Source organism: Onychostoma macrolepis, chromosome 20, assembly GCF_012432095.1.
Source record: "Onychostoma macrolepis isolate SWU-2019 chromosome 20, ASM1243209v1, whole genome shotgun sequence".
Taxonomy (NCBI): domain Eukaryota; kingdom Metazoa; phylum Chordata; class Actinopteri; order Cypriniformes; family Cyprinidae; genus Onychostoma; species Onychostoma macrolepis.
Window position 1 is genome coordinate 17,247,461 of NC_081174.1, and position 21,750 is coordinate 17,269,210.

General features: G+C 35.8%; 2 protein-coding genes across 4 annotated transcripts; both read left to right on the forward strand.

The window, feature by feature from the left end:
• Nucleotides 1-567: 567 nt before the first annotated feature.
• ahsa1a (AHA1, activator of heat shock protein ATPase homolog 1a) lies at nt 568-5,519 on the forward strand. Of its 2 annotated transcripts, XM_058756056.1 has the most exons (10): nt 794-836; nt 1,423-1,912; nt 3,162-3,352; nt 3,437-3,519; nt 3,608-3,725; nt 3,813-3,904; nt 4,091-4,216; nt 4,356-4,457; nt 4,616-4,667; nt 4,918-5,519. In XM_058756056.1, exons 2-10 carry the CDS (start codon nt 1,833-1,835, stop codon nt 5,088-5,090), a joined length of 1,017 nt encoding a protein of 338 aa, XP_058612039.1. In that variant the 5' UTR covers nt 794-836; nt 1,423-1,832; the 3' UTR covers nt 5,091-5,519. The 2 variants fall into 2 exon arrangements, with proteins under 2 accessions (XP_058612041.1, XP_058612039.1); XM_058756058.1 differs by having other exon boundaries at nt 568-1,912.
• A 348-nt stretch (nt 5,520-5,867) lies between these two features.
• Nucleotides 5,868-21,727, forward strand: sel1l (SEL1L adaptor subunit of ERAD E3 ubiquitin ligase). Of its 2 annotated transcripts, none has more exons than XM_058756174.1 (21): nt 5,868-6,460; nt 6,587-6,630; nt 7,031-7,202; nt 7,534-7,701; nt 8,004-8,109; nt 12,207-12,369; nt 12,590-12,643; nt 12,736-12,795; nt 13,128-13,209; nt 13,565-13,719; nt 13,854-13,910; nt 14,021-14,089; nt 14,193-14,270; nt 14,358-14,420; nt 14,500-14,587; nt 15,432-15,580; nt 15,657-15,822; nt 18,558-18,632; nt 19,063-19,235; nt 19,714-19,842; nt 19,944-21,727. In XM_058756174.1, exons 1-21 carry the CDS (start codon nt 6,388-6,390, stop codon nt 20,148-20,150), a joined length of 2,331 nt encoding a protein of 776 aa, XP_058612157.1. In that variant the 5' UTR covers nt 5,868-6,387; the 3' UTR covers nt 20,151-21,727. The 2 variants fall into 2 exon arrangements, with proteins under 2 accessions (XP_058612157.1, XP_058612158.1); XM_058756175.1 differs by having other exon boundaries at nt 6,587-6,619; nt 7,089-7,202.
• The last annotated feature ends 23 nt before the right edge of the window (nt 21,728-21,750 follow it).

Genomic DNA, 21,750 nt, shown 5'->3' on the forward strand with positions numbered 1-21,750 from the left:
AAAACCAAAGTAATCATATATAAAACCATTGGCAGCTCTTTATTACAATGGTAAGCTTGTACAATCTTACTAAATATGAATGGCTATTTATGGAAAAAATAGTAGACTAAGTTTAGTCATCTCATTTCTATTAAATCTTTTATGTCATGTATTTGAATACATTTGAAATTACGGATTTGTAATGAAGCTACAATTTAGTAGGCAAACATTTAAAATATATTAACTGTAATGTGCAATATCAAAAAACACTATAATTAAAATTACGACCAAGTACTCAGTTATAAGTATAATAAAGTACACGTGTAGTAGCCTACAGTTGAAGTACAGTTGTTTTACATAAATGGGTCACTCTTCATTTGTGGTGGCAAGTGATGTCCCTCTACTTTACAACAGTTGAAATAAACTTTAAATACCAATAAATCATAAAATGTTTGCATGTTTGTATTCTGTAGGGTAAACACAATTTATGCACTGTTAATAGTTACATTTTTGTTTTAAAATACATATTTAATTGAGTTTTAGAGATTGCATTTGTAACAAAATATGGATGTTCCCGCCATACCTCATCATGGAATGTAATTGCAAGAATATAACATTTTTAACTCAAATAAAGTGGTTATATTGTGAATATAGATTTTATTTAACATGTACAATTTTATTAAACTGTTTTAAAAAATAAATATTTTGTTATATTTAAGAAAAAAAGTTGTGTCCCCCAAATTCATGTCTGTGTGCCACAACAATGGATGTCGCCCCTTTAAGAAAAGGGAGAATTGTATTTGGACTTCCTGTGTGTAAATGTCATTGCAGGTGCTGGTTGATCTGAGTGATGCATGGTGAGTACATTCTTTCTTATTAATTTTCTTAAATTTAGCTAAACCTCTGACAATTTCATGTGTCGCACTTTATTAGTGTCTGTGGTGTTATGTTGATAACTTGCAGATCTGACATATTTTAATCAAAATTTTGATAAATACATACTTATTAATATTTCCAAAATCTCCCCTGATCTTGAAATCATCACGATGGCACCCTTCCTTTTAGAAAAGTCTGGATTCAGGCTGATTTGTCTGTGGTGTTACTGTCTTTTCTGGTAACACCACAGAGCCTATAGTAACTTGCAATATAAAGTCTATGGTGTTACTTCAAAATGACATAGACATAAGTGTCATCAGTGTTTGATTAAATTAAACATTTTTTAATTATTTAAAATTCAAAATGTTCTTAAGCTTTCAAATTCGGACCCATATAGCCTATACTTTTAAGAAATAAAGTACACTATATTTATAAATGCACATTCAAAACATTTAAGCGCTCTTCTTTTTCACAAAGGGAGCTCAGTCCAATTGAGAAATTAGATGGCTGGTAGTCGAAAGTTGAGAATTAAGGAGGGTTGTTTTTTCTTCCTTTTAAAAAAATTAGGTAATGAAGATCTCTGGCCAAGAAGGTCCGCCGCAAGTTTCTGGTTTCTAAAGGAAGCTTCTTCACCCAGTTCCGGTTCTGGGACTTTCTGTGGGGGCTTAATAAAGGTCTAGGGGGACAGCTGCCGGCTAGTCAAGCGGACAACTAACCTCTCGACTGCTGCTTGAATATTTCCTCCCTGTCTCCTTCGGATTTCCTTAAGAAATTTTTATACTCGTTCGGTCCTTCACTGGTCCTGTATAATCTCATGAATATTTATACTACTCCATCGACGCAGCAAATCAGCTGAGCTCCTACTGCATATGTTTATTGTGTAATTCACGAATTTACATCTGTCAGTCCCTGCGGTACTATCCCTCATCCGCAGTTTATCGGAACATCTCAGTTCTTCTAAATCACTCAATTCTGTCATGGCCAAATGGGGAGAGGGAGACCCTCGCTGGATTGTGGAAGAAAGAGCAGATGCGACAAATGTCAATAACTGGCACTGGTATGTAACACGTGCATGTCAGCAACAGTTCTTTCGCCCTTTGTGTTAAAATATTCATATTTATTCATCTAGATGTTGGGTTAAATGCATAAATGTATGGGAGAAAGTATGTTACTGATTACATATTTCAGCATTATGACCATTGTATATTTTAACTTGATCATTTTAAACTATTTCTGTCTCAATGTGCGGCCAAACGCTGTATATAAAAACAGATTTAGAAATGATTGAATCGAGAATGGTATCACCTCACGGAAAACGTAAAAACTGTTTTATATTTTACAAATACTGCTACGTCTGATTCTTACAGCCATTAGGTTAGTTTTTCCAGTGTTTGCAGAAGCCTCTGGAATGTCCTGTAGATGAATGTGAGGGGTTGGCACATTCTATTTTTGGAAGTACATGAATGTGAGACAGAATTAGACTCAGGGTGTTCTGATGAAAAGCAAACTGAGTATGACTTTTGAACTGTCCCACTTGAAATGTGTAAAATGTTACTTATCTGAATAAGTAATCTATATTATATAGTTATCTATATTATCTCTTGCTCTCTCAAATGCACACACGTGTGAGACAGAGTGTTAATATAGATAACAATTTATATATGAAGAGTTCCAATGCAAAAGCCTCTAAAGACCAAGATGGTTTTTAATGCTTTTGAATGCTCTCCACACATAGTATATGTACTTTCACTTCAAATGCGTTAAATCACAGCCTGAACCCATTCAGAAGTACCTGTACTTACATAGAAACCTATGCATAGTAGCCAGAAAAAAATGTTAATTTTAAAGAAAAACATTAGACGTACTTAGAGAGTTTTGCATCTGAACTCTTCATATATATATACACTGAAAAAAATTATACTAAATTTTTTTAAGGTAAGTGGTTGCAATCAATTTATTTTAACTACATTTAAATAAACAAATTTAGTTGAAAGTTAATCAACTACATTTGTTTATTTAAATATAGCTTAATAAATTGATTGCAACCACTTAACTTAAAATTTAGTATAATTTTTTCAGTATATATATATATATATATATATATATATATATATATATATATATATATATATTAGTGCTGTCAAATGATTAATCACATCCAAAATAAGTTTTTTACTCCCCTATACAATTTGGAGAAACTGCAATTATTAGTAGTTGCATAGTTCTCTTTTGAAATGTGAATTATATGCTAATTCTATGAAATAAACTATTTATAAATGTTTATTTTTCTTAATCATATACCACAGGACAGAAAGAGATGTCACAAGCTGGTCTCAAGATGCAATAAATAGCCTCCTTCTTGGGCTTCGTGTAGAGGGTGAAGGCGGCTCGTGCGAGATCACAGACGTCAGCAATATAGAAGGTGAGGCCTCTATCAACAACCGCAAAGGGAAGCTCATCTACTTCTATGAGTGGGTTGTTAAAGCCTCATGGACTGGTGAGTCAAAGTTCTGTTTGCACACACAACATAATAATTGAATGTAAAGGTGAAATGAAAGACATGTTTTTTTCTTCACTGTAGGTACAAATAAAATGGGAATCAAATATAAAGGCACTGTAGAAATACCGAATCTCTCTGATGAAAATGACATGGATGACTTAGATGTAAGTGAACCTCTCTCCCAATTAAAGACTATAATTCTATACGAGTGAGCATGTTGAATGAAAATCTAACTTATGTTTGTTTGTACAGATTTGTGTTAGACTTTGTAAAGACCAGCCAAACACACCTCTGACTGACCTCATGAGGAAGGAGGGAGTCAAGAAAATCAGAATGGCACTGGGCAACTATGTCAAACATCTCAAAACAGGTGGTGGATCTAAATCGTCATCTATTAGTAATTTCTGCTTTGTTTTATTTGTGCAGGTCATCACATTCTCGTAACTTGTTTTTACAGAGTTCTCTCAGGGTATGATTTTACCAACAGAAAACGCACTCAACAAACAGAATCAGGAGACGGAAGCCAAGGTCAAACTAGACAAAACCCAAGTAAGTTCTCATAAATTTTTCTGGTAACACAAATATATACTAGACAGTATGCTGGTCATACATCCACCCTGTATTTTAAGTCGGTTGCAATCACACACATATTTTCATGCTTGTTTTTGGATTCAAGTGATATTTGTGCACATTAATATTTTAGCTCTGAGTATATTTGTTTTGGTCCCCCCACAGATTGGATCCTCCACAACAAAAAATGCTCCCAACACTGGAGTTAAAATTTCAACAGTATCTTTGACTATGAAAGACACCTTTCTTACCTCACCAGAAGAGTTGTACAGGGTTTTCCTGAACCAAGAGGTCAGAATAAACTCCTCTCTTGTCCTGTCAGTCTACACAAATGAAGTTGAAACAATAAATGTGTATGTATCGAGGTGTTCTTTATGCATAGATTATTTGATGCTGAACTCACGTGCTCCTTGTTTTTCCCTGTGTGTAGATGGTACAAGCATTTACACACCTTGCTGCCTTTGTGGATGGGTGCTCAGGTGGCAAATTCCGGCTGCTGGAAGGAAATGTTTATGGGCAGTTTGCAGAACTGGTATGAATGAACCTCTTATAATGATTTTTAACTGTTAAATCAATTAATTTGGTTTAACTGATTTATCTGGTGAGAATTTCACTTTTTTATAGTGCATTTCTCTATTGACGCATGCTTTTCAACATAGATTTGGTAAAAATTGCCCATTTCTCTCTCAGATTCCAGACCAGAAAATTGTCATGAAATGGAGGTTTTCAAGTTGGCCAGATGGTATGGTTTATTATTGTATATATTAATGTAGTAATTTTATATGAATCCACATACAACTTTAATATTTGTAATCATAATATTTTTCTATAATATTTGGTTTTTATTTTTCCATATTATTTGTTTTGTATATATTAAGGAAAGTCTATGAAATGTTTTGCTCATTGTTGATTGTTTTTTGCCAGTGTTCATCTCTGTTGTTGGATCTGTTTGCTTTAATCTGAGTTATAATTTCTTTCTAACTCTCTTTCAGGACACGCAGCAACTGTCATTTTAAATTTCGTAAATCAAGGTAGTGAGACAGAGCTGATTCTGGAGGCCAGAGGAGTTCCCGACAATGAGGAGGAAAGAATGAAAGAGGGCTGGCAGAGATACTACTTTGATGCCATTAAACAGACGTTTGGTTATGGAGTACGACTCTGTTAAACCAAAGCTTATGTTGTGCCATACCAGAAACTCGGGACATAATGCAAATAGATTTAAAAAAAAAACACATGTGAACATGAAACACTTGTTGTATTTCCTGCCTGCACTAGTTAATTGCTGGATTTCCACAAACATCTGTGCCTTTACAGTGAAAAATAGGTGCTTGGATTTTTATTTTATTATTATTATTATTTTATTTTATTTTTTTTTGTATTTGCTATTGAATTTGCATTAGAGCTTGTCATGTTTGAATGTAATATGTATGTTTGAATGTTATGTCTGGGCATTCCAGATATAGATAATGAACTATTTGAAACTGAGTGTTTTATAAGTGAAAATATGTTTGACTGTGATGAAGCAAAAGTCGAATTGATTGTATAATCATGGTACCTCTTAAATACATTGTCAAATCTGTGTTGTAATAAAACAAGAAACAAATGTTTTAACTTATATATGTTTTAACTTATAAGAACCATTATCGCTTATAAGTGTGGACTATTAAAATGTTTGTAGACTATTTAAAATATCTATTTCTAATAATAATATAATATTTGATAGCTCCCATACCGTTTACTTCACACTCGGCTGAGAGAGAGTCAGCTGTTCAAAGGCGTTTCCACATCCTGCAAACTGTCGTGTACACATCTGCTCCATTCGCGTATCTCAGGCGCCGTGATACTCTTGTGTGTGCGCATCTGATTGGTCAACTGACTCTTGGCGCGCAGCGATTGGCTATTATCTGCGATGCCGTCTCCTGATTGGTGAAGCCGCAGCGGATTAGGAAATAGGGGTCGGTCAGTGAACAGAAATATGCTGTAACACGAGAAACCCTAACGACGGCTTAACTGTTACTGTCTTGTGTTGTTGAATTTGATAAACGTTGCAGGTGCCTTGGAAACATTGCTCCGGAAGTCGTCTTGGAATGTTTTCATGGTCTGCGCCGACACGGCATTAGTCTCTGGGAAGTGTTGTGTGTTTAGCTGTGCTAGCTCTGCAGACAGGCTGTCACTGAGTTAGTTACATTGAGCTGCTAGCTCAAAATGCTTTGGTAAGGGTGTTAATGTCCCGTTTATGCGAATGGGTTGTTTTATTAGAATCCATTTTTTCTTTTGGGAGAAGTTTCTGGTTGACTGGCTTGCTGGTCAAGTTCTATAGCTAGTCGGTTATGCAGTCAGGTGCAGTTCACTGACAGATTTATATAGCTAAATGGCTATCTAGGACAACAGACAGATAAGTTAGTGTGCAGGTTTAATTAAGTCAGATTTTTAGTCCGCTGCGTTTTGCACACTCTGGCAACATGAATCCCACTAAGAGGTCTTGTCTGGTCCTTATTGTGGCTTTAGCTGTGACTTTGGAAGTGACAGCTGGTGGTGAGTCAGAGGCTCTTTTTCAATTATTAGGAACATGTGTGTTTATTTAGACGCTATTTTACATGTACATTTAATATGTTAACGTGTTGTATATAAAGTGTATATGAGTTGGCATTTTGATTGCAGAAGTACTTCAAGATGATGGAGTTGCAGAGGGTGGTGAGTCTCAGGTAATACAGCATTTAATCATAATGACATATTATCAGAGCCATTTAATGTGCAGTTGGGTAGAAATGTTTTGTGTTAGTGATTCATGGTATTGCATTTTGAGAAAAGAAATTAGATTCCATGTTCTCAATGTTAAATTTAAAATGATTTTTTTTTCAAATTAAAACATCACTGTATACACCCAAATAGTGAAAATATTGATATTATTTTGACTAATTGTGTGTATACATTCATGTACAAAAAGATCGCTCTCTAACACACATGTATACATTAAAAAAAATAAAAATAAATAATATACATTGACACAACATATACATGCATACACACACTCTCATTTATTTATTTTATTTTAAACTAATTTATTTATCGACTAATTATTCCATGTTTTCTGTCTATGGTCAGAGCACAGATAACAATGATGGCTCCAAAATTGTGGCGGGACATGCGTATGTCTCTAAAGATGCCCAGGCCGGCAGCAGTACAACAGACGCTGGAGTAGAGAGTGAGGTTGAGGGGGTTGAACAGGAAGACCTTCCGAATCAACCTCCTCCACCAGAGGAGCGTCATAAAGAAGGTAAGTAGACCCAGATGGGGTCTGAAGGTGCTTCCTGTATAAGATATAGTGTTCGGGTTTTGTCTGTAGATTTCTCTGTACATTTAGCATAATTTTATTAATATGGATTTACTACGTAGCTAATCTTCTGCTCACACATTCAAGGTTTTGCTACTGTTTGTTGCTTAGTTTAGGGTTTTACAGCACAAGATCTTTCTTTGTTGCTCTCCGCATCACAGCTTGCAGTGTTTATTGAGAAAAGAAACCTGCTCACCCATGCATTCACAAGTGTGTATGTTTCCTGTGGAAGTATCTGGTTATTGTGTCATTTTCTCATTGGTGTTTATCATAGTTCCAGTGGCAATTGGTGGAACAGCCTCTGGGGAGCCCTGCATCTTTCCATTTCTTTTCCAAGAGAAAGAGTATATGGAGTGCACTACTGAAGGCAGAGGAGATGGGAGGCTGTGGTGTGCCACAACATACAACTACAACACTGATAAGAAATGGGGCTTCTGTGAAAGTGAGTGAGCTGTTATTGGAAGCATACTTTATATTGTAAAAATGAATCATATTGTGACTCTACAGTCTACACAAAATATGATACTACTTAATTAAAAGCGGAAGAGTTCTTGGTATGTTAGTCAAAGGTGTTTTTGGTACTCTTACTCTTCTGCATTTGTTGCCTAGCTATGAAAAGATCAATGCTAACTTTACCTGTACTATAAATTAATTGTGATTTTTATTTTATTTTATTCATTTATTTATTTTTTAGCACTTTCAGTTGTTACGCCAAATGCATGTGTAATGTATCTGTCCTCACAGCGGAAGAGCAAGCAGAGCAGAGGCGGTTGGTGGAAGAGGCTGAAGAACAGTACCAGGATGCAATTAAGATGATTAACAGCACCAACAGAAGGAGCCAGAAGAAAGAGTGAGTCCTGTGGAGCCAGGAATTTTTTTTCTTGCAGTGCTATTTGAACCGTTTTCCTATGATTTCTATGTCTTGAACCTACACTATCTGAAGAAATGTGCAAAAACTGTTCTTTAAGTCTGTAGCCTGTGCAGTACCCTCAAAGATACACCTCTGTACCTGACCTTGCCCTAAAGTGTGGATATTTGCACCTTAAAGGCCCATTCACAACAAGGAAGTTAACTGTAAAGCTATAACTATAATGATAATTATAGCAGCATCCACACCAACGCACAATAATATTTTGTTTATTACAAGCACATGCTGCGGTTCTGTCATCTGCTGCTTTAAATACTTATGTTCTTTAAAGCAGGCTGTGATTCTGATTGGCCGATTTTGATTGTGGTTGGCTGTTAATATTTTTATCTTTCATCAGCTGGAAAAAATTTGTTGTTAAAGTAATTCCAACAGTATTGTTCCTCTGTGCCATTGTAGTTGTGGTGTGGACTCTGCTATTCTTTTACATTTTAGAACAATATTAAAATTAATGAGATTAAAACTAGTGTTGGGCACGTTACTTTAAAAAAGTAATTAGTTATAGTTACTTCTCACAAATAGTAACTGAGTTACATCATTATAAAAGTAACTAATTACCAGGGAAAGTAACTATTGCGTTACTTAAAAAAAAAAAAAAAAAAAAGTTCAAATATGTCACAACTTGGATGCCCCCAATATTAAATGAATGAAATGGACACTAAATAGAATAAATGATTATTATAAAACATTGTACACTAATCTAATATTTCTGTGGGACAATGTGAGAGACGCCTATCAAATTCAATATATTATTGTAAATATTATCAACCAATTATATATAGAGCCTATAAAGCTTATGTTTGTAAAATGGCACGTATTTTTTTTTTTTTTTATATAAATATCTGACACTTAGCATCAGCCAGTCAAGCATTATAATCTGATATTATGATCATTTAGCATTATATAATGATATAACTTTATTAATAATTCTCATGTTGACTGAACTTAGGACTGGTGGTGGTGCTTAAGATATTGTTTGTCATTTAGAGTTTCGATAAAAGGGGAAAAATAAATAAATAAATAATACTGATAAGGTAACTACTACGAATTATACTACTAATAACAATATAAAACGCACTAAGGATTAATGAGCTGCTGGTTTCATGAATATTAATCACGTTGTCTGCGTTCGCTCGAATTGATTTGCTGAGATCAAAACAGAGAAGATAATAGGTGAGCGCCAGCCAATGAGATTGTCGTTTGCGCATAAGTTCATAAGTTCCGCCCACTACCAGAGAACCCGGTAGTTCTTAAAAGCTGAAGAATTCCAAAGGAACTCCGTTATTTTGAGAGGAAAATACTACAAAGAATATCATTTACATGTAGCGCGTCACTTCTGCATGTTATGAGAGACTCTCTTGATCTGTATCTTTCTTTGCGTGCGTGTATGTGAGAGAAAGCGACGGCGAGTCGTGCGCCTTCACACTAGAGTTTACGATATGTCAAATACAACACTGTGCATCCATTCAGTTAAACTGAAAAATAAAATGATGATAATATTATAAATTATAGTAACGTCGCATTTTATTTCAGTATAACGGCGTTGTAACGGGGGAAACAGTAATTCGTTTGATTACTCTTACTGAAAAGAATAACGCCGTTAGTAACGCCCTTTATTTATAACTCCGTTATTCCCATCACTGATTAAAACTATACCTTTACAGTTATTGTTATTATTGTAGTTGTTGTGAATGGGTTTGAAGGTATAGTTTTTGCAAATGTTTATTTAGTTTTACATACCTTGTAGGACATTTTTGGTTTCTGTATTGGAGTCGAAAGAATTAACGTGTATAATTGAACTAAGGTATAATTTTTTTATTTTATTATTTTAAAACTAAACACATTAATGGAATGTCTAATGTTAAAAAAAGATTTGTCAAATAAATTATTTTGAACTTGGGAAAAAAACTTATCCACTGTATCCACACACATATTAAAAAGTACTGTTTTTAAAATTAATAATGACAAGAGTTTTTGAGCACCAAATCGGCATATTAGAATAGTTTCCTAAGTGTAATGGCTGCTGAATTTATTCAGCTTTGCCATCGGGTAAAAATTATTTAAAATTCATTAAAATGGTAAAAAAGTATTGTAACAAAAAAAAGTTAACAATATTTTACAATATTACTGTTTTAAAAAATGTTTTAATCAAATAAATGCTTCCTTGATGAGCAGGGCCTCATCTGACCTCACTGGGCCCCGGGGCTATGACTTACTGCAGGGCCCCCCATCACAATAATTATATATATATATATATATATATATATATAGCTTTAAATAGGATTTTTATCCTATCAACATTTTTGATGCACTGAAATTTTATCATTCTTGTTACTAATTACAATATCACAAAAAATAATACTAGCCTAAGTAAAACCAAGCTTACTTAAGACAAGTAAACAGTCATGAATGACAAGAGAACAAAGATACATAAATCGACCTACTTGAAAAACTTAAAACACTGAATAAAAAACATTATATTGTATAAAGTAAATGTACAAATAGACTGAATAGTCTTCACTGTATAAATTCAATATAGATTAATTCTTATTTTACAAAAGTGATTCAGTCAAGGACATGGAGTGATTTTCTTTCTGATGTTTGATTCACATTATTGACACAAATGGCAACAGCAGCTATATCAGGCTGCTTTTGAGGAATAGTTCACCCAAAAATGAAAATTCTGTTGTTTTTCTTAAACTGTATGAGTTTCCTTCTGCTGTTGAACGCAAAAGAATATATTGGGAACAATGCTGGTAACCAAACAGCTGCTGCATGACTTTCATAGTATGAAAAAAAAAAAAGAAAGAAAGAAAAATACACTATTGGAGTCAATGGGGCCCAGAAACCTTCTTGTTATGAACATTCTTCAAAATATTTTCTTTTATGTTGAGGTGAACAAAGAAATTCATACAGGTTCAGAATAACTCGAGGCTGAGTAAATGATGACAGTATTTAAATTTTTGGGTGATCTATCCCTTTAAAATCACATCATACAATGCCAGGAACTCACATAGCCTACACTTCACATGCATGCTTTATCTTTAACTATAATGTTCATGTAAGACACAAATGACTGGTTTACGAGGATACTCGCGTTTTGACACATAGGCCTAACCATATTTGAACGTTTAAGCTCAAGGCGCTAAAAAGAACTCAAGTTTAGGCAGGTGTTTAACGCGCCGCACGTTTTTAGGCTGTAAATGCATGCGTTATAGCTTCTTATTGTCCCTGAACAGTTAAATTTGTTTTTAAACCACAATGTTTAAAATGAGTTTAAATGATAAACTAACATCATGACGCGCTAGACGATTGACATATTTCTACCGGATTATTTCTCAACCCAAAAGCGAATATAGGCCTATAGAGGTTGCTCAAATACAACAAGCAATATAAATCCATCAATCTAATAATCAAACTAACCTAAAATCTGTGGCGACAATGACGCTATGTTTTTATCTACTCCATGTGTCCGGTCCACTTGCTGTTCCACAACTTGCACTCCATCATCAGCTTTAGTAAAATAGCCTGACAGCTGGGAATTTTACTGACTAAGTCGTGTTTTTCCCTCTCTCCTTATTTTTATTTTTTTAGAATGGCCCCTCTCTCACATTTTATTTTATTTTTTTGAATGGTAGACATTTTTACTTTTCGAAGATTGTTCTTTGCATGACCATTTCCAGATTACGCCAGAACGAAGCGAAGAGAGGTGAGTGCGGACGCAGCGGTAATGATTGGTAAAACAAATGCAAACGTGACGTTTCAATCTCTAATGGTACTGCACTGAAATTTATGGAAAAGCTCCACTAAATAATAGCGCTAATAAGTGGGAGGCATGGTGGGGCTTTGGCGATCGGCGCTACCAATGACCAATCAATCTACTCCACAGCCAATCACGGGCCCCGGGGCTTCAGCCCCGCCTAGCCCAATGGTTAATGCGGCCCTGTTGATGAGTATAAGAGACATGCCAACCACAAAATTTTAAACAGTAGTGTATATTTATATTTATTTCTGTGTTACAGGTTGTATGACAGACTCCTGAAAGTTGCAGAGATGGGTCATGCCAAGGCCATGGAGAAGGTGGCATATGCCATGCTGTTTGGAGACTACTTGCCCCAGAGCATTCCTCAGGCGAAGGAGATCTTTGAGAAGCTGGCACTGGAGGGCTCCCCTAAAGCCCAGACTGTAATAGCAACTGTTTATTAACTAAATATCATCATTCTATGTTAATACTGATGCTTTTTTTGTCCTGCGACTCATTTCAAGCCGTTTCTTAAGAATAGCAGCTGTGTGTGGGGTTGTATCACTGCTGTACTATTGCATCAAGAAAAGTTTATTCATTCATTACTCTTTTTTTTTTTTTTTTTTTTTTTGAGAAACCAATTTTCAATTTGTGTTCGCACAGGCACTTGGTTTCCTATATGCTGCAGGATTAGGGGTGAACTCAAGTCAAGCAAAGGTATTCTCTAATGACATTTATCTAGAAAGCACAGCCTGCTTATTTTTAAATGTGAATGTTTAATGAAAATGCTGTTTTTCATATAATTGCAGGCATTGGTGTACTACACCTTTGGAGCTTTGGGTGGAAACCTAGTAGCACATATGATTCTGGTAAGAAGAATGATTCTCTGTCCTGTATTTTAAACAATGGGGGATCTTGTTCCACCCAGGAAATTAGACTTGATGACTTGCTTATCGTATGAGTCAAGTCTTTATTTGACTTTGCATATATCAAGTTGAGTGTCTAAACAAACCTTCAGATCTATTGAAGTTCTGACCGAGACGTTGGCTCAGTTACATGAAGCAAAGTTGAAACCTCAGATCCTGTGGCACCATAATTTATCCATGACTACTTTCTTAATGCATTGGTGCTGTGTAGGCTTGTGTTTAGCCTGCATTTCCTGGCTGTGCTGTCTGCTAAATGCCATAATTTTTTTTTTCAGGGCTACAGATATTGGGGAGGTGTTGGGGTTCCTCAGAGCTGTGAATCTGCTCTCACTCACTACAGACTAGTGGCCAATCATGGTAAATCTTGTCACATTTATATGCAGTCCTCATAATGTCTAAACATATAGAATTTCAGCACAGTATCTTTTAAAACATGCTGTCTGGATCCTTGGTCGCCACTCGCTTTTTTTCCCAGTCTGTCTAAGAAAATGTTTAGTGACTTAAATGCTAAACGTGAGCAGTGCAGTGTGACCATAAAACTATGAAATGTCTGTAGAAATTTATTTTTAGTTTGAATTACACTCATACTGCTCATGAATAATCGCTGGTACTGCTCGGTTATTCTCACTATATCCATATCTGAACTCATTGATGATTAAGTCTTCTAATATCAAAGTAACCTAAGATTTAAAAAAATATATATTTTTATTAGTGGCCAGCGACGTATCCCTGACAGGGGGCAGTGCAGTACAGCGGATCCGGCTCTTAGATGAAGTGGAAAATCCTGGTTCTAGCAGTGGAATGCTAGAGGAGGATTTAATCCAGTACTACCAGTTCTTGGCTGAGAAAGGAGATGTGCAGGCACAGGTAAAATAAAACCATTCTGATTTGTCTGTAAGAAGAATTTCACTCTTTGTAATTATTTGAAGTTGAACATAAACTGTATCCCATTACTATCACTATCTGTATTATTACTATCACATTTAAATGTTTTTGTCCAGGTGGGCCTGGGCCAGTTACACTTACATGGAGGACGAGGTGTGGAACAGAATCATCAGGTAGTGTTTTTTTTTTTTTTTTTTTTTGGCGGCTCTGCCATTTTATGTGCATTTCTTCTAATAATTTGAAATAATGATTTTATAGTTACTTTGTTTGTCATTATTTTCAGCGAGCATATGAGTACTTTAACCAAGCAGCAAATGCAGGGAACACGCATGCAATGGCCTTCCTTGGAAAGGTATAGACTTAATAAGTCCCTTATTTTTAGTTTTCCTGGACTGTAGCTGAATGATCTTACTGTTGTTCAACCTCTGTGTCAAACTCTCATTCTGTTGTCTCAGATGTACTCTGAAGGCAGTGAGTATGTGCCTCAGAACAATGACACAGCCCTGCATTATTTCAAAAAGGCTGCCGATTTGGTGAGAATTTTTTCTCCCTGTCAAGATTCAGAAAGTGTTAATTGTCAAATGTTCTCTAATCTCCAACTTTTGTTGGCTTTTTTTTAGGGAAATCCAGTTGGCCAGAGTGGCCTCGGTATGGCTTACCTGTATGGAAGGGGTGTTCCTGTGGTGAGTTTCCTAGATGAGAGGAACATTATGCAATCACTCAAAGATCTATTGTAGTCATTGTTTCTTCTCGATCCTGCAGAACTATGACCTGGCACTGAAGTATTTTCAGAAGGCTGCAGAGCAAGGCTGGGTGGATGGACAGTTGCAGCTGGGAACCATGTACTACAGTAAGTGTGTGTCAGACAGAGAGATTGCATGTGAATTATTTGCTTCCTTTTTTTCCCCCTTCACTTCTGCTTCTTGAATTTTCCTGCTGTTACTACAAAAGGAAAAATATGCAGCCATTTTTGACACAAAGTAACAGGTTTTATTGAGCCAGTAAAGGCCATCTAATGAATGAATGAATGAGGCATTTATATAGCGCTTTATTGTATTTAATATTATAACACCAGAATACATCATTTATGAGGTAAATTTGATATATAAATATTTTGACAGTTTAAATAATGCATTCATTTACAAAAGTAGTTTAATATTCATATTTGTATTGCAAATAGAGAAGTGTGCATATTCCCAACAATTACACAGCACATGCCTCATAATATAGAACAGAATTATTATTATTAATGACATTACACATTTCAAAATATAACAACAAATATTACTGATATTTTATGTATTTATTTAATAGACATTTTTAAAATACAATTTGAAACCAATGTGGAAAAGCCATGAAAATTTATACTGTGAATTTTTCAAGATTTGCTCTGCTCTAAAAATATTGCTTCGGGATATATTTCTGTTTTTCTTTTCCCTTTTTCTACCAGCCTGTCTAGCTCACTCTTCCACCACTTCAATAGCAATTTTATCTTATTTTTATCTTAAATCACAGCTAACTCCTTTTGGTTTGGTTGCCTAGGTGATTGTTGCCATGACAAACTCCCACCTGCATTCTGCTTTGACATGATCTTGACAAACATTGTGGACTGAGAAATGTGTTAGTCATTTCAGCTGGTGGGTGTTGAGAGTATGAAAAGTGTATTTATGACTTTCACTTTCTTCATATTTTAGATGGAATCGGAGTGAAGCGTGATTATAAGCAGGCTCTTAAATTCTTTAACCTGGCATCTCAAGCGGGTCACATCCTAGCCTTCTATAATCTAGCTCAGATGCATGCCACAGGGACTGGGGTCATGCGCTCCTGCCACACTGCAGTGGAGGTAAGACACGATTTCATCATGCATAGCCATGTTTCAAAAAAACTTTTCTGATAGTTTACCGTGTGTGTGAGACCAGCTCTTCAAGAACGTGTGTGAGCGCGGCCGCTGGTCTGAAAGACTCATGGCAGCATACGGAAGCTTTAAGGAGGGAGACATGGACTCTGCTGTAGTACAGTATCTACTGCTGGCCGAACAGGGCTACGAGGTCGCCCAGAGCAATGTGGCCTTCATCCTTGATCAGAGTGAGTCAGTGATTTTCCACTACCACCAGAGGGCGCCAATCCTCCAACACCTACATGCATATTAACTGTGGTATTAGGTTAAAAGTTGGTCTGAGAATAGTTAGTCAGCATCTGCCTTTTAATCTGAATTTTGTTTTTAAACCATATCTTTATTTAAAAAAAATTTATGATAAAAAAATAGTTTATGTATACTTTACTTTCCAATTCTGCCCTGAAAATAATCTGAAATTTGTAGTAAAGAACAGATTTCCCACCCATAGTCATGAAAAGCTGGAAATTTTAAAATTGTTATTTTTAGGCCTGGAAAAGTCATGGATGTATTTCTAAAGGGAATATAATTATTATTTCATGTTCTCTAAAATATTCAAATGATTTTGCTAGTTAATCAGCTAGATGTTACTTAAGAAATTATTACAATTAAAAATGTTTTGTCACTGACATGCTAATGAAAAACTTCCATGGAAATTTTTTTTTTTTTCATTATTTTTAAAGGTGTCATGAGCTGCCTTTTTATATTGTTTTGTACTGTACTCTGAGGTCCCCTTATAATGTTCTCAAGATTTTTACATCAAATTACATAATTTAGGAGTAATAGGCTGTTTTCTCTCCTGTTTTTAACCCCCTCATCGGTTTGAATAGGCGTGGTGGATTGTAGACTCTGAAGTAAAAACCCACTGCTATGATTGGCTAATAGTTGTATATGTTTGACAGCACACATCCTTCATAGATGGACACTGCTGTGTTTTAGGTAAAAAAAAAAAAAAAGCATAAATACTCAGTACATATCAAATGATCTGTAATAACAGACAAAGCAAGAGTGACCACGTAATAAAAAACTTATTCGCACTCAATAAAATTACTCACACTTGTGGTGTGACATTACTGTCGGATCCAGTATAGTCGGCACAGCATTGTCTTTTAGTTCCAGGTTTTCTGAAAATCCTGTGTTGAATTGTGAATTGAATTGTTTGTAAATGAATCCACGGTAAAATGAAGTGAACAAAGGATTAAAAATAAAGTTCATCCACTCTTTCCTAATGTTATGATCAGAAGGAGACAATGCAAAGAGATGTGTTTTCCCACAGCTTGGCACTGCACAGCGCCTTGTTGCCTTCAGAGTAGGGTTGTGACGGTGAGGGAAAACTTTAAGGTGTCCATTATACGGAGTAATTACTTAGTACTTAGTAGTAGCCATTGTATTTACATGAAAAAAAATGTACTTACCATATAACTAAGTTATGGAACAGCCTGTACTTACAGTTTGTGATTATGTAGATGTAATAGGCAGCTACTGTTACACACATGTAACAGGCCGAGTCTGTTACACAGCTACTTATGCAACCAAAAGATTGTTACATATGTGTTGCAGACTTCATAAAACATAATTATAAATGTAAGTACACAGACACATGCTACTTAAAATAAAGTGTATCGAGATTGTAGCTATGTGTATTTTTCGCTTTTAAAAAGCTTGTAAAAGCACCTTCAAATTAGTGGCAATTCAGCGTAAAGCACTTGTTGTAGTTCGTTTGAGTTTTCCCTCTTTTCCTCACTTTCCTTCGCTTCTAAGCATCTTAAAAGCGACGTGCGCATTTTACTTTCACTTTCGAACTAGCGGCAATTCAGCGTCAAGGCAAGCATCACCAAAATACAACTTCAAACTCAACTTAGCCTATATATAGATCATAGAACTTTTATTAACAAAACAAATAAAAATACACCATTCTATAGGCTATGCCTAATATAAAATATCAAATAACTTGCACAAAGTTTAAATAGCCTAGGTAGGCCTATACAAAACTGAAAATCAGCAAACACTGTGGAACCAATTAAATAAGAAACAGATGTTCCAAAATCTTCCAAAAAACTTCCAAAATCACCTTACATAAACGGCAAAAGTCAACAGGCTTTTCAAAATGCAAAATATTGCCAAACATGCGCTTTTGCATTTCGTTTTAAAACTAAATCTTCCGCGATCATCTTGTCTGTCTCACCCCACTCTTCTTGTCAGTCAGCTCGACTCACTCTCCGCGTGAATGAAATCTATGATGTGACTGTTGTTCGGCACTTTGTATTGAGCTGCTGCATTCAGTTTTTAATTGTAGTGTCTGTTCTCTAACTGAACTAAATTATTTTTATTATTAAAAAAATCAAAACGACTGTGGGGGACAGTGCCGCGGGTGGGCAAGTGACATACCTGCGTTCACTTTTCTCACTTTTTACAATAATCGTTAGGTGGGGCCAAACAGGCAGCGATGAAGGAGCAGGTGTTGATCTTCTTCTGCAGAGGTGGTGTTTAGCCACACTATTACATCATGAAGTGGTACATTCCACAAGCTGTCGTTTTGGCAGACTGGCTTCAATATAAGATGTTTTTAGACTAACAAGAAAGTTTTGAGTTCTGAAATTTACAGGATGTTTTTATAGTCCAGTGACGACCTATATTTCAATATATCAAAATTCCCTTGATATATGTTCATGACCTCTTTAAAGCGTGATTATTAGTGATCTTAAATGACTGGGAAAAAAGTTATGGAAATTCATGTCTAAATATGTGGGAACACTTGAAGGTCACCAGAATCTTTGTGAAGTTAGAGCATTCTGCACAGAAAGCCTGAGAGACTGCGTATAAAGATGTTCCCTTCATGTTTATTGTCCCTTGGTAAATTAAAACCCAGCTAAATTAAGCCATTTCACATTGTAATAATAAATCTGACTCTGTATGTGTCTTTCAGAGGGATCACAGATTTTCAATGAGAATGAAACATACCCACGGGCTTTGCTCCACTGGACCAGAGCAGCTGCTCAAGGTTAGACCGTTCTCTTCAACCCACACAGTCACTCTAGCAAAATGCCAAAGTGCTTTGATGACCTTACAACTATTATAGTGAGACAAATATAACTGCTTACTACATGGCTCTCTCAAATACTTGATTCTGATTGGTCATTTGCAGCATCCTGCTGTCTCACATTTCAGTATCATTGCTGCTATTTTATTGTTGTCCCTGGCAACCAATCATTGTCATACTCGTATTACTTTCACATTACTCTTTAAAGAAAATGTATTACATATTGATAAAACACGCAATTTCACTATATCATGCCCATTTATTTACTTACTTGGTACATAGCTAAGTAATAAGCAGGATAATGTAAAGGCAGACAATCATTGAAGCTGTTGAACACCCAGGACCTCTGTAACATATCTGTTTTATGTTTTGTTTTTTGTTTTGTTATCAGGTTACACAGTGGCCAGAATCAAGCTGGGTGACTATCATTTCTACGGCTATGGCACTGATGTGGACTACGAGACTGCAGTCATTCATTATCGTCTGGCCTCTGAACAACAGCACAGTGCACAGGCCATGTTCAACCTAGGCTATATGCATGAGAAGGGCCTTGGTATTAAACAGGTGAAATATCCATGCATAACTACATATAACCAAGCATGCACACTACCTTTCAAAAATTTGAGGTCTGTGAGATGTTTTGAAAGAAGTCTTTTATGCACCCCAAGCCTGCATTTATTTGATTAACAACAGGAAATTGTGACATTATTACAAAAAAAAATTCTAATATATTTTAAAATGTACCGTAATTTATTTCTGTGATTGCAAAGTCTCAAGTCTTCAGTGTCACATGATCCTTCAGAAATCAATCATCATTCCAGTATGCCAATTTGGTGCTCAAGAAATTTATCAATGTTGAAACACGTTTTGCTTTTTAGCATTTTTGTCGAAACTGAGATGCTTTTTTTTTTTTTTTTTTTTTTAAGGATTCTTTGTAAAAATTTAATGCATCTTTGCTGAATAAAAGTATTAATTTCTTTACTGACCATATTTAATCTGTAGTGTATACAGTGTACTAATTTTTTTAATTGTTCCTCCACAGGACATTCATCTGGCTAAGCGTTTCTATGACATGGCAGCAGAAGCCAGTCCTGACGCCCAAGTTCCTGTGTTCCTGGCCCTGTGCAAGCTGGGCCTTATTTATGCACTACAGTACCTGCAAGATCTTAATGTAAGTCACATCCGTGACCATCAGTGAGAATCCACCTGAAATCTGATTTGCCTCAAGTCAAGGACTAACCAATAGCATTAATCTTTTTTTGTTTTCTTAAGCTGAAGGAGCTTCTATCTCAGGTGGATCTTGACCAGTTACTGGGTCCAGAGTGGGATCTCTACCTCATGACTGTCATTGCTCTGCTCTTGGGCACAGTAATCGCATATCGGCAGAGACAGCACCAAGCCGTACCTAGAGCCCCTCCAGCGCCCCCTAGACCTCCAGCCCAGCCTGAGCAGCCAGCCGGAGAGCCTGAGGAACAATGAGAGAGCAGGAATCAGATTGGAGGTGACTAAATGGGACAAGGATTACGGGAGAACGAATCGAGGCCCAATAGAGTCTCTCTCCCTGGGACAGCCGCTGACACCTACACCTGCTGTGGTCTTTAATCCTATTAACCCCAAAAGAGCTTTCAGGACTCTTGTTGCCCTGTCCAGCCCCTCCTTTGTCTTTTAACTGTGGCTTGGGGAAAAACTAGATGAACTTCTACAATATCTTAAATGTGCGCCTCAGGGTTTTGCCAGGTGAAATAACATTTGTGCAAATCAACACTCACTATGTGGGGGGAAAAAAACAACATTGCTGAATGAACTCCATTAGTTGTTTCTGCTTTTGCTTGCCACTGTGCTAAAAGCCAAGGATCGAACCTATTTTGTGCAACCCATTCAGATTTTTTGTTTTTGTTTTTTTTAAGTATTAAGTTTGGTACAAATTCGAACTTGGACACCATGCCTCTGAGACGCAGAGTGCGAGGTGGACTGTGCTCTGAATTCGATGTGTAAAAAGTTTATTCTCTCAGCATGCTTTCATTTAAGTGGCTTGCTGGCAGATTTTTTTCCAGAAGTCCAGAAATTATTTATAACGTCAGTATTTGGACAAAAGTAGTTTTCATCAGCGCATTGATGTAGATTTCACTGTCTCGATTCAAATGTGCACAGTTACATATGAATAAACTACACGGTAATAATCTAAGGTTAGCAGTTTTTCATAAGGCTTTTTATTGACATAAACGCTCACCTTGCCAAATGTTGAATCATTCAGATGACTACTGCCCTTGACTTCCTTTCATTGTTACAAAAGCGTCTCTGTAGGGTGTTAATGATACTAATTTAGTGCAGTTATGGCTGGTGTCCAGTATGTTTCAGATTTTTTAAGCTCTAGTTACCTCAAACCTCATTCATCATTAGTCATTCAACCTTTCCAAAAGTTTTCAAAAATTGATGAATGGGTTGCTGTATGGCTATAATGCTCGATTTTTGGTATTACAAGACACCTTTTTGCTTTTTTATTTTAAGATCAGTACATTGAATGCTCTCAGAAATATTTTTGATGATATGCGTGTAAGATCTGTAGCTCTGTGAATTCCTGAACCTGATCCATTTGTTTTGGGATGTGGCTGTTTGTGTGCTAAATCTCAGTTTTAGGTTCTTTTTCAGAGGAAAAATATTTCAGATAATTTCAATGGTGAGCATGTCTAGAATATCTATTGATTATTCGGCAATGGTGTCTGTCGTTTCAGGTAATATAGCAATACCACAACTTTTGGTGTGTAAAAAAAAATAATAAAAAAAAATCTGTAATGTAAGCATATGTATGTGAATAGGATGTAAAGAACTGTTTTTCTTGTGAAGATTCACCAGAGCATTAGTTTGTTTTTGCAGAGTTCTCACAATTCAGCAATGGTTTGAAGCTTTGAAAGTAATATAACAGATTCCTCTATGTTCCATGTCAATCAAACCGCTCATAATACAGATAACATTGGATGAGACTTAAAAAGGAAAAACTACATTTTCGAATGGCAATGTTTCTAAATAACTAATAAAAAAATCAATGGGTTCACAGATGAATGTAATTTTCTATCTTAAT

Bases quoted from the DNA above. Each gene is read 5' to 3' on its own strand.
- ahsa1a (XM_058756058.1), top strand. From the start codon at position 1,833: ATGGCCAAATGGGGAGAGGGAGACCCTCGCTGGATTGTGGAAGAAAGA. The intron at 1,913-3,161 runs GTATGTAACACG...CATATACCACAG, and splicing joins AATGTCAATAACTGGCACTG to GACAGAAAGAGATGTCACAA. The intron at 3,520-3,607 runs GTAAGTGAACCT...TTGTTTGTACAG, and splicing joins ATGACATGGATGACTTAGAT to ATTTGTGTTAGACTTTGTAA.
- sel1l (XM_058756174.1), top strand. From the start codon at position 6,388: ATGAATCCCACTAAGAGGTCTTGTCTGGTCCTTATTGTGGCTTTAGCT. The intron at 8,110-12,206 runs GTGAGTCCTGTG...TCTGTGTTACAG, and splicing joins AGAAGGAGCCAGAAGAAAGA to GTTGTATGACAGACTCCTGA. The intron at 14,588-15,431 runs GTAAGTGTGTGT...TTCATATTTTAG, and splicing joins GCTGGGAACCATGTACTACA to ATGGAATCGGAGTGAAGCGT.